Source organism: Aplidium turbinatum, chromosome 10, assembly GCF_918807975.1.
Source record: "Aplidium turbinatum chromosome 10, kaAplTurb1.1, whole genome shotgun sequence".
NCBI classification, from domain to species: Eukaryota; Metazoa; Chordata; class Ascidiacea; order Aplousobranchia; family Polyclinidae; genus Aplidium; species Aplidium turbinatum.
The window spans coordinates 5,046,479-5,059,129 of NC_137481.1; the positions used below are offsets into that span (position 1 = coordinate 5,046,479).

General features: G+C 37.0%; 1 protein-coding gene across 1 annotated transcript; it reads right to left on the bottom strand.

The window, feature by feature from the left end:
- Positions 1-1,898: 1,898 nt before the first annotated feature.
- On the bottom strand, positions 1,899-10,581 carry LOC145779142 (F-box-like/WD repeat-containing protein TBL1XR1-B). The gene is made up of 12 exons (XM_082590720.1): positions 10,318-10,581; positions 8,408-8,553; positions 7,547-7,886; positions 6,911-7,067; positions 6,235-6,397; positions 5,850-5,913; positions 5,400-5,558; positions 3,731-3,852; positions 3,423-3,625; positions 2,970-3,135; positions 2,526-2,627; positions 1,899-2,148 (listed from the first exon to the last, which is right to left on the bottom strand). The coding sequence occupies exons 1-12, from the start codon at positions 10,373-10,375 to the stop codon at positions 2,122-2,124; spliced, it is 1,707 nt and encodes a 568-aa protein (XP_082446846.1). The 5' UTR covers positions 10,376-10,581; the 3' UTR covers positions 1,899-2,121.
- Between the last annotated feature and the right edge of the window lie 2,070 nt (positions 10,582-12,651).

The window sequence follows — 12,651 nt, forward strand, 5'->3', positions numbered from 1 at the left end:
AGGTTTATATCGATTTTTGTAGTTAGTATCTTTTTCGTCCCGGACGCGTTAATGACGAAAAATAAAATGATTGATTAATTATGCAGAGAGCTTGGTATAGGCTAATGAGAACCCTATTTTCTCATCTCACAATTCTTGGATTCAAGCATGGGACTCGCCTTTACCGTGTTAGTCTGTTTTTTTGACTGTTTGAAAAAGAAAAAAGCTACTACAGAAGCTTGATGTAGCTTAAATCATGCAACGCCTTATTTACTGCTTCCCAAACTCCCGTCTAGGGGCCCACCTTCGTCTAGGGACCGACGCGTATTTAGGCTACACAGGTTTTTCGGCTTGTAATTTTACATAGGCTATATCTCATTTTTTTCTTTATTTTGCAAACTTTTTTGCTTGCTCAACAACATTTTATTCACCGACACAGCGAACTTGGGCATGCAGAGTTTCAAAAAGTGGATTAAAAAGTATTTTGTAACCCACAAAAAAAAAATTAACAAAGTAATGTGATATTTTGAAGTAGCCTAAACACTGCTTACTTAAATAGCCTAAAGCTTTGGTGGAGAGTTCGCATTTTTGAACCTTAGACAAGCTATGCAACCTTAGCGGGTTTAACACACAAAACAAAATATCTAACATAATGACTCAAACGTTTTCGACACGTAGGCTACGTGTGTCCTCATCCGGAATTAAATCTGTAATATACGTAAAAGAAAAAATCATAAGATAAATTTAAGTTTGACTTTGCATTATAACTTTGCACGATTTTTCATTTTATGTAGGCCTATATTGCAGATTTAATTCATGATGAGGACACACTTACGTGTCGAAAACGTTTGAGTCATTATGTTATATAGGCTACCGGTATTTTGTTTTGTGTGTAATACATTATGTTAAACCCACTAAGGTTACCGTACTTTGCTTGTCTATACTTTTAAATAACTCTCAGCAACTGTATAAACCTAATAAAGTTCACGCGGATTTGGTTCGAGTCTCGGGATATGCGCTTGAGCAACGCATTTCAGGACTACTCTCCATTCAGCGGCACCTAGTGAATGGAATAATTCCCCGGCAACAACACTTCAACAATCGAAAAACTTCACTCTGCCAATCTCGGTATCCCGACCTGCGTCAAAAGCCTCTACGAGTACGCGAAACTACCAGGAATAACCAATTAAGGCTTTGTCAGTCCGAGGATCAAGATTCAAAACCAACCAATGCATGTTGTCTAAAATGAGTAAATGACCGATGATGCAAAGTTCTTTATTAAATTTTTATTCTGATACCAGTAGGTTGACTGAATTTTCTATTCCATATAAACTAACTCAGTGCTTATAACAATGTTTTTATACCGTATAGCGCTGTATCTATCGCAGAAGACGTTGCTCCTCAGCGCTTTACAAAAGCAAACCACGTCAAAGCAGTGGTATAGAGGCGCAACTGAGTAGCCTCCATTATTACCCGAATCCATTCCCCAGCAGGAATTCGATACCATTTTTAAAAAGTCCTTAGTATGCTATTACGAACCCATGCCTTCCGATTCAGAGGCGGGCGCACTAAGCCGGTTACTGACCAATTTTCAAACCAAGAAAGCTCAACATTCTTGGATAGGGTACGAAACTCGGTTTTATCGACTCTCAAAACACTTTTGTTTGAGCTTGACCGGTAACCACTGAAAGAAGATTTGATCGTGAATGGAAGCGACTCCAGCACACCTACTTCATTACACTTCGAATGGACGGCGAGTATAACGTTATAACTGGTGTCACTTCAGGGTGGTATGACGTAAATCCATAAATACGTACTACCTTACTATTTGATCAGGCTATGCCATCCCAAGATAGAGAATCAACACGCAACAGCAGGAGTAAAGTAGAAACGCTGGCTACTCGCTTAAAATCATCACAAGTGGTGAATTGCATTGTATTGAAATAGGCGATCATTACAAACAGACGTATGCCTCGGCAACAACGACTTCAATCCTATTGTCTGCTGCAGTTTCCTGCAACCAGTTTCATCGCTCAATCCACAGCTTCCTTTCAAGGCAATAGCACGACGCTTGGTGGCGAACAAATCACACCATGTGTGACCGCAGAGTGGTGCAACGGAGTAGATTACCGGTTTAGAATGTCACTTTCGTAAATCCAGTACACAAACCTGAAAATGTATGACAGTGGTGCATAAACATAAAAGCTGTTATTCAACCCAACAATAAAGTAACATTAGCACGCAAACGCAAAAACAACAAACTGCTACAAAATATCGAAACTCAACATAATTTAACAATTCCTCAAAGTGTTGCGACGGTGCTAAATTCTTGTATTCAACATATCATTTCATTTCAGTATCGAGCAGGCTTTAAAGTTCGCGTTTTGTCGCTTCTACCTTTTTCCAGGCCCTGTTGTGTTTTATTTTGATGCTCGGACACGGAACAGTTTTACCTTCAAAATGTAAAAGCAAAAGTGGTTCGGTAGCTAGACAAGCGCAACTTAAAATCGAAAGCTTCACTCCTGGCAACCACAGCACTATCTCACCGTCCCATCAGAAGCGCTAGCACCAACTTTGTTTCCCGTTGAATTCCAACAAACTTCAAATATTCCACCGGTTCCTTCGTAGCTGTGAACAAGCTGACCGTTCTGTGGAGGTACATGGCATTTAGTCAAGAAAATGAAAAAGATTTTCGAGCAATGTACGGTAAAGTATCTTTAAATGTGTCTCCGCACTCAGTTACCAGGCGTTTGGAGTAAAAAAATAAACTTCTCATATCAGTAGGCGTAAAGCACTAACAATACATAAATCAGTTTCTTTTAGTAACCCAACTCAATCTATTTCACCCTGGATAGAGAGATGAACGATGAAAGATAGCTGGGTATCGAACCTTGGTTGTATGATTGGAAGATACTTGTTCATATGCGCCAATTGGTGGGTTATTACAGGCTGCTATCCATATATTTTTATCGATGAACCAGCAGACTTACATGAGTATCCCATATGTGAACACGTTTATCAAATGAGCCACTTGCTAAAAGTTTTCCATCAGGACTGAATGCCACGCTATAGACAGGCTCGATATGCTTGGTGAGGGTGTGCAGACACGCCCCTTTTTCCAATTCCCATAAGCGAACCGTGGAATCAAACGACGCACTGCAACAAGTAAAATGAAACTGATCAGCAGGTACGCTTTGTTTGCTACAAAAAAAGTAAATTCCTTCAGGCATATCACACCCTAAGTATCAGAAATACGAACGTTCCACGTTTATTTACCACTGACCTCAATGTAGCAAAAGATAGTGTCTTTTAAAGAAAAGTAAGATGAAGTGAAGAAGATTTCCAGACGGCAAAATTCGTCATTTTTACATTGATTCGACAATTGTAGACGTTGAATCAATGTACAAATAACGGATTTTGCTGTCTAGGTTTAAATATCTTACCTAGCTAACATGAGGTTTAGATTCGGGTTGTTAGAGCCAGGACCTGCTGGACTCCATTTTATTGTATATATTTCTTTTTCGTGAGCTTTTAGATCATGCACAAAGCTATCATGTTCCATTGACCAAACTTTCAAGGTCATGTCGTCGGAACACGACGCCAACAAATTCCCCGATGGATCCCATTTTATGGCGTTTACTTCATTCTGCAAAGAAAAAATGTCAATTATTATCTCATAATTTCATATCGTAAAATACTATGTGGAAATATGCTAGTATGGTTCTCTGTTAAAATGTACTACCATACTCACAGAGTGACCATCAAATGTCTTTACAGGTCTATCACGGCCAAGTTCACAGACATGTATGCTCATATCAGTAGAACATGACGCAAAAGATGTGTTATTTTTCCAGTCCACGTCCAGAGCTGGGGCTGAAAAACAAAAGATTTCATCAAATATTTGCAGGCGGCTGTCACTTCAAAAGGGTCGCTGGTCGGCAATGATCTGGCCACAACTTTGAAGCGTGGTGCTGACGGGACAAAACAGCTGTTTGTCGTTAAATTCTTTCCACAGACGACTGCCGGATCCAGTTGGCAAAACCAGTCCTATCAACATTGATTCAACGTCTGCAAACTTTCAACGCATGCAAAAAGGTCGGATTTCGCCAGCTGAGGATATGCCCAACGCGAGAGTCACAAAAGTGTGAATGCTAATAAACAAAAGCAACTGCACAAATGCATTCCGAAACAAGGTAGGTTCATCAATGCAAAACTTGCAACTCTCTACGGTGAGTAGGCTATGCTGTATTATTTACATCCAACACGCTATAAACACAAAAGCTTCAGTAATTCTGTAAACGTGATACTCTGCTCTATGTTGCGCCACATATAAAACGGGATGGAATGCTGGTGGTGTTAAATTACCAGCATGGCGTGAAGCACGGTGCTTCCCAGAACCTCTGTGCTGTTGCCAATAAACGACTCTGACAATGACCAGTTTTGGCCGAGATGATCCAAAGTTTGTAATGTAAGTCGAATATTGCAATACAAGCGCCTTCATAAAAAAGGACAAGGTTTTTTCACAGTGTGTAAACATTAGGTTTCGAGGTCTACAACGTTTCAACGCAATGGCAATTGATTCTACCATGTTTCCAATGCACATCATGAAGCTACCAAAATACTGGGCATTTTCAGTTTAAGTTAAAAGGCAATTGAAGTTACTGCGGCAACATGGCGCAGCAAAAGCACAAGCAGGTGTAGACTAACTAAGAATAAGATTAATCCTAGAGCCACGACTACATTGTCAATACAAGTTTCGCAAAAGAAAAACGCGACCCACTCTCGGAAAGACTGATCATCAGTCATGACGTCATGTCACGCTTGATTTATTTTTGCTTGTCATCAGTCATCACACAATCACTTTTGCCAGTCCAAAGCTGACAGCAAAAGACGTTGAATCAATGCAAAAAACAAACAATTGATTTGCTGTCTGGGAACCAGCACAACTTTCTTCATACGGAATTGCTTTAACATTTAATAACAAAATATTATCGTTGAACACGTTGAATATCTGCACTACACCAGTGTCCACAAAACTCCCAGTTGTACTCAACTACACATTCCAGACCGCAAAATCCATCGCCATCATTAACATCTTCACACGTTGAATCAATGTAAAAATGACGTTTTGGCAGAGATTTAAAAGGGTTTATACTTTCTTGGACAGCTAACACAAGGCTCATGAATCGACACGTGAATCTGAATTCATTAACCAACACAAATAATAATCCGACCATACACGTGCGATGTTACAAAGCACACATTTCTGAATAAACTTGGCCAACCTTGTTTAACAGTAACCAAGGCTGTAATTGGGCTTGGCTTTAACCACTCTGAGTAAATTGAAGACTTGTTCATTGCGTAAGCTCAGGACTAGCCCAAGCATTGAAACGCATGCTACTGACACAAAAGCATCATACCTTGATGAAAGGGAAACTGTTGTTTGGCCACCCCAGAAGAAGCGTCCCATATAATTGTTGTTTTATCAACGCCTGCACTTAAAATATAATTGCCTTTTTTGTTCCATTTTAAGGCGAAAATCGGTCCTTTGTGTTGGCTGAGTACGCTGACTAGGTGACCTAAAATCGAAAAAAAAAAATGTTTGAATACTGAATAGGCTGCATTGTCTGATGCGGTTGATACTCATCTTATAAATCAAAAAAAAAATGTCAAAGTACATTTATATACATGAAAAAACTTTCCTATAATATGACAACCAATGTTGCATCCCAAGAGATGTACAATGATTGACAAATAATCTCATATTCTCATATTATATACATACACTATACAATACAGCCATAGTAGAAACCACAAGTTTGACGAAGACATATCAAGCAACAACAGGCAAAATCTGAAGCAGCCAATACCTTCTGTCCCCCAAAGCCTGGCGTAGCCATCGTACGAGCCGGTGGCCAACAGTGTTCCTTCACTCTGCAAAAGAAAAAGTAACAAAATTGTTGAAAATCTACAAATCATTTTGAAGCTCCTCAAAATTTGCCACAACAGCTTTGAAAAGGAAAAAACAAACATTACAAATTGCCATATATTTTTGTTGCACTGCCGTTTTAAAATAAATCAGTAGTTAAAATGGTACCGGTAACTAAACAAAGAAATGTTGTTGTTCCGATGACAGTAAAAACTTACAAACCAAAGACAATTAAACCAAAATGCTACAATCTCAGGTTTCAACGGTCAATGTGGGATTTGAATAAAACAACGCCTCACAAGACTATATGTTTGGAATTAACTCACATTCCAGTCTAAAGATGTAACATCTTTGTTACTGGGTACTTCCTGGTTGCCATCTTTAACACAATGGCAGAGAACTAGTTGTTGTCTGGATGTCACAGGTGACGAAGTAGAAGTAACTGCGTCTTCCATTAAATTCCATACGCGAGCGGTCGAGTCTCCCGATCTAAATACAAACGATTCATCTATGCAAAATCACGGAATGGCCCGTTTCGGTGAGTCTGATTCGGTGAGTCTGATTCGGTGAGTCCGATCCCTTAACGGGGGATTTTTTCAATTTTTTTTTTAAATTATCGGGTACCGTAGCCTAATTATCATTGCCGTTTTAGGGTTAGGGGTTTGGGGTTAAGGGTTAGAGGTTAGGAACTCACCGAATCGGACTCACCGAATAGTAGCAGACCCAAAAATCAATGTGTCTGATTTCAATAGACTCTCATAGTTGAGCTGCAACAACCAAAAACAATGTATACGAAATCGAATGGGATGAATGAACAAGACTTTCAATGAATATTACATATACCATATACGTTAAAGCAGTCTTTATCAGATATGAACTTTTCATACTTCATCACAAGAATATAACTAAAAACAGAAACAAAATTAAAACAAACAAATGGGTTGGTTCATAAAAGCAGAGAAGTTTTATTATTTAAAAACAGAAACAATCATCATTCCGTACCCAGAAGCCAAGAGGTCCCGCTTAGGATTCCAAGCACATATAAAAACTTCAGATTCGTGACCTCTTAAAACAGAGGCTTTACAAATTGATACACTAGTGTCTTTATGTTTTACTTCGATTTCCATGGGTTCTGGTTTCTCTGAAACATCAGTGTCACCTGCCAACACGAACAAATCAATCACTGGCAGAATTGATCAAGATTATTAGATAAACAAAACAACTTCAATGCGAAAACCTTTCAAGCCCCTCCACTAACCATGAATAACAACTATTGCATTTCAAGTTGTATTTCACATGGACCAAGCAAAGGTCCTTGTTTGCATGAGGGTCTCTAAATAATTTTGTAACACTAACTGCTGGTCAGTCGATTGTGTATCCCAATAGCCATTGATAAGAACTTGAGTTATAATAAAGTAAATGACATGGACTTTGCTTTCAATGACATGTTTCGCTGTTGTGCATGAAAAATTGCCACATGTGGGAGTTTGCTACAATGTTTGAGGTAAAACAATGCCAAGTGCAACCGAAAGCAGCTTGAAATATAGAGCTACTTTAAGCAATGCATTGTAACCATAGAAAACTGAATAGGGTTATTTGCAAACAAAACTTCTGTTTACAAATGGACTTCTTCCTTACCCATACTATGATCCCCATTTGTCTGTGGTGACTGTTTAAGATTCGTTGTCGACGTGGCAGCTGTAACTACTGTAGTTGTCATGGTAACTGAAAGATTGCCGTCCAAAGCAGAGGATGCGGTTGACACAGTTGTTGCATCAGTATTGTTTAAAGGTATCTGTTGGTCCTTATTCTGGGGCACTTTCTTTGACTGGTTAGCTTGGCTCTCTTGTTCAGATTTCAGTTTCTCAGCTGCCATTTTCTTGTGTAACTGCTGCTGTTTCGCCAGCACAACATCAGGCATGACAGCATCGACGAGTGAGAGGCTTTCACTAAACCGACCTTCAAACATCATGCCTTCCTGTAAAATACACAATTATTTCACCAATGCACAATATCAGATATGATCAGTGATTGCATGCAAATTTTAGTCAAAGTACCTAAATCAATTATTGAGAAATACATCAAAGTACTGAAACCTGTTGGCAATGAACAAAGCTGAGAATCTATTGTAGCTTCCGAGTTCCATTGAACAAGCAAAGTCATTCAAGTTATGTCAGTAACATTAATATGTATATATATATGTTATACAAACGAAACAAAAACGGTAAAACATATATAAGAATAGAGGCATTAATTTTTCTGTTATATTCTACTACAATGCAAATTGTGCTCTTTAATGAAGCAACTTAAAAAGCAATTACACTATCCAATGGATAGAAATAAACTTCATATTGTAGTTATAAGTTGTTATTTCAAGTACTTACAAAGTGTTGAAGGTTTCCAAAGAAAGGAGGCATATCAACCAAGAGCAAAGCTCAATGTTTGAAAACATACAACATATATACTGCTTGTACAATGCTATTTTAATAGGTTGGTTACCTCATTGATGCTGATTTCTGCCTCCACATACTGTAATCCTTTTTGTATGATACTAATAAGAGCTGCAGGTGGTACAAGTGCACCATTGATGTTTGATTGACTTATGTGAGATTCCAAGCCAAACACAAATGCACTGTGTTGAAAACCTGGAAACATATAGACTTCACAGCACAACCTTGCTTCAATACAAATCATTAGAAATCGAAATGTAGCATGTAGTTCAAATCAATGACATTGTTGCTTTAAAAAAAAAATAGCATAGAGTGTTATGACAACAAAACCTGAAGTTTCAGTGTTTGGTAAACAACAAAAAGCCTTTCAAAATTCTCTTTTTTAAACAAACAAAGCTTGTTAGAGTAGACACCACCCTACCTATGGGACATTTTTTTAGTAATTCATAGCCATACTATACATTTTTAGTAAATTAGTCAGAAGCAGTTTAAAACGAATCATAAACAAGCTGACATAACATCGTACTGCTTGTACATCAACACACAAAATTAACTAGTTCTTCATAACCCACAGTACGTCTTCTAACAATTAAATTGTTTAAGTTTGCTGAATAGCAGCACCACATGGTTCTAGGCTAAAAAACGGTTAAGTCCAAGAACTCCAGACTGAGTCAAAAGATAAACTACACATGTACATTGTACAAGGCTACTACAGTGAACAGTCTTCGAAATTAGCATATTTTTACTTCGGCAAAAACGTTGCCGAGGCCAAACGGCAAAAGTTGAAATTGCCTCGGCAATTGCTGTGAACATTTATTATGAAAAAATTGTATATACCAAAACATGTAAAACGAGAAGCAAAAAATATACTAGAGTAGTCTATCACGACCGCATTGTTTGAATTGTTGTGATGTAATTGTAATAATACCAAAAGTAGGGAAAAAACGAGCTACGAGATACGCACGCTGTTACGGTAATTCATGTTAAATAACTCACAGGGGGGGAATAAAAGTTAATTTTGGGTTGATTCAATGTTCGAGTCAGCACAAATGATTTGATTTTTCTGGCAGGTTATATTGCGTAACAACAATGCCCAATAAGAAATTTACGTTTGTTTTTCATTAATTTGACATCTAGCGACGTTAAATTATCATAAAATAATGTTAATTGCTCAACCAGGTACTGGTAACAAATTAATAGCTCCCTGCGAGAAGATTGCCTCGATTTACGTATAAGCTAACATAATTTTGGCACACAATTGGGACACTACAAGCAACAAAAAGTCTGTTTGATCATGAAGTAGTCAGAATCGGTATCATCAGATGCAGTATCAGCTGGACGAGATAACATGCCTAAACGCAGGCGAAACAGGAAGTAACCCAAATAAAACATCCAGCAATAGTAAGATTGAATCAACATCCTAGTCAGGTGTAGTCTAAAAAAAGTAGTTTTTTTTTGTCATCTTGTGGTCCTTACAAGCGCTCGTGTGGCTTCGGCATTTTTATTGCTGACAACAATGTGCCATTCATGCATCTGCGTCGGCAATCACCTCGACAATTGCCGACGCTAATTTCGAAGACTGAGTAAATAAACATACCAGTACCTCAAATATTCATATACGGTATCTTAAATGTTTTAAAAACAGAAACTAAAAAGACTTGTCTAATTTTTGCAAATATAATCTAATTCTAAATATTATCAAGGGTTTCAAATGACTTTACTTCAAGCTTTAAACACACATTGAAAAAATAATTAATGAAATCTGGTCAAATCAACTTAATTTGTTTTAACAGAACCTATATTATGCACAAACAAGCAAATTAAATGAAATTGTTAAAACAATGCATTGAAAACAGTTGGTTAGGTCGCTTGAATAAACACCATTGCAGTTAAAGTCATGCTTTCATTGTGGAAGCCGCATTCACAAAGAAATATTTGTTGATGTAAATAATTGCTTACCTGACTCTTGAAGATAACGATACACAAGAAAGTTGACTTCATCTGAAGTTATGCTCATAATTATAACATGTATGCTTGACCAATTCAATATGCAAACTCTTCCTTAGTCTTTCACAACCTGATTGCTTTGTTTCTTGTATAGATCCCAAGTTTAATCAATAGGTTACAAAATATCCATGGTAAGGTGCACTGACACGAATTTCAATGAGCCGTTAATACAAACCTCAAATTTTGGTAAAAACATTAACAAACAGGTTATTTAAAATTTTGCTAAACCCGGGAAAAAAATAAAGAAATCATGACAACACAACTGAATATTATTAAGTTTCAGAGTGACCACTGATCACACAAGAAACAGCAATTTTAAACATAGTTGTTGATATTAAAAGAATAACTATGTTTAGTTTTAGTTCAGTTTATTGTTTTGCTGGCGATAAACAAACAAAAAGTACAAACAAATTGAGTGTCTATCAGCACAAGTAAAATTAGACTAGAAAATTGAGTTTATCAGAGTGAATGTCATGCTTGCAGTGTGCCTACAATAGTAGTTCGAAATTTACCAAATGTTTTGTCCACTAAGTTTCAAAAAGAGGGTTAGTTTGTGAAATGTGCAAAGTACAACCATGCAAAAAATGCAAGGTGGCCAAAGGAATGTCTTCAACAGAAGGCATATTAGATTACAAAAGAACTGCAGATAAAAATGTGAAAGATCATGGTCCAAGGTCGATGCATGTTGAGAAACCTTCTGGACAAAAAATAAATGAAAACCTAGCAAATGGAAGAACATACACTAAACAAAAGCGATTCAGTGAAGATCACCTTCATCTGGTAGGTTGAACCATTTTTTTCACCACAACGTGTCGAGCAATCAAGAAACGAGAAAAGCTCTTAATTGGACCAAACTACTTTTTCACCCCGTCAATCTACCGTTTTTCCTTTTCGGATGTCTCGCGCTCTCACTGTGAGTCTGTGACGCAATGATAAACACAATGCAGAGTTGCCAGATTATCTATTTCTGACACGATAACCACTTGTCAGTTAAATAAAGTAAAATCATATTTATAGTTTTAGATTTGCCGCACTTTTCCCAAACAATAAAAAACGGATTTTTTGTCACGTTTTCAAAAAAAAATCTACTGTTTTAATTTATAAAACAAGCGATTTGTCTTCTAACTTTTATCATAATGGGGTAAAATTCCGTGTAAAGCACCAGTACTTGGTATAGTCTAATATGCTTTTCAGACAAGCTAAATTTTACATTAACACACGTGAGAGTTTACAAAAATAGTAAAAAATGAAAATATTGCACTTTTTATCATACCTTCGAGTTTTACATACCGGTATTTTACTGCTCTTCTAACTAAGAACGCTCTTGACATAAACAACGTCTGTTTTTTCCTCTCTGGAAAGGTTACTTCATCGCATAGATGTCAATTTCATCTGTTAAGCACCTTTTCAATGAAATCAAGTTTATACAATATGAAATGTACACCGTAAGTATCAATGAACACATCTTTCAACCCAAACCTTTTTGCAACATTGAGCTATACATTGACGTCTTTAATTCTTTTTAAAACATTTCAATCATCATGCCGATGATGCTTGAAACGTTTAATTAAATATTTTTAGTAATATAAAATGAGAACTATCTGGCAACTCTGGAGCATAAGCAAGCAATGCATCGGAAATTTACAAGACCAAAATACACATTAAAGTATGCACAACTGCTCAGACTCAGTGCTTTCAAATTAATTTTAATATGCTTACAATAATAAGGAAGAACAACTTTCATGCTTTTCCTTGTCATACCTAATTAGCGTAAGATATATCGAACACTTAAACACATGAAAAAAAACCCACTAAACTTTGCAACCTGGCATATTGATTCGTTCGAATGCACTTCAGTTGTGTTGCTTGTGTATGCAGTGCAGTGAATGTAGGCTATTTAATTTCATTGAAACTTAACGTCTTTTCTTTTTCCAATTTTCTCAGTGTTCTTTCGTTAAACTGACGTCGCTAATAAACAGAAAATATGCTGTTGACGTTTGTTAATCAAACAAGGTAAACTGCTGCTTGCAATGATGTACCTCTCACATTTCTTTAAACCTATTTTGTTTTACTTTGAAACTAGTTGATACCATAAATCGCAGGATCATGCATGTTAGAACATCGAACTAAGAAGAATAGAACTGATTTAGGCAAACTTGTAGGCTATCCGAAAGCTCGGTTCATTCCTTCACCAGTTTGACGATAAAATTGATGAACGTCTCACAAGAATAGAAAAAAGCAAGATTCAAAAATGTATTAAAGAGAATAAGAAGAACGTTGGCTATT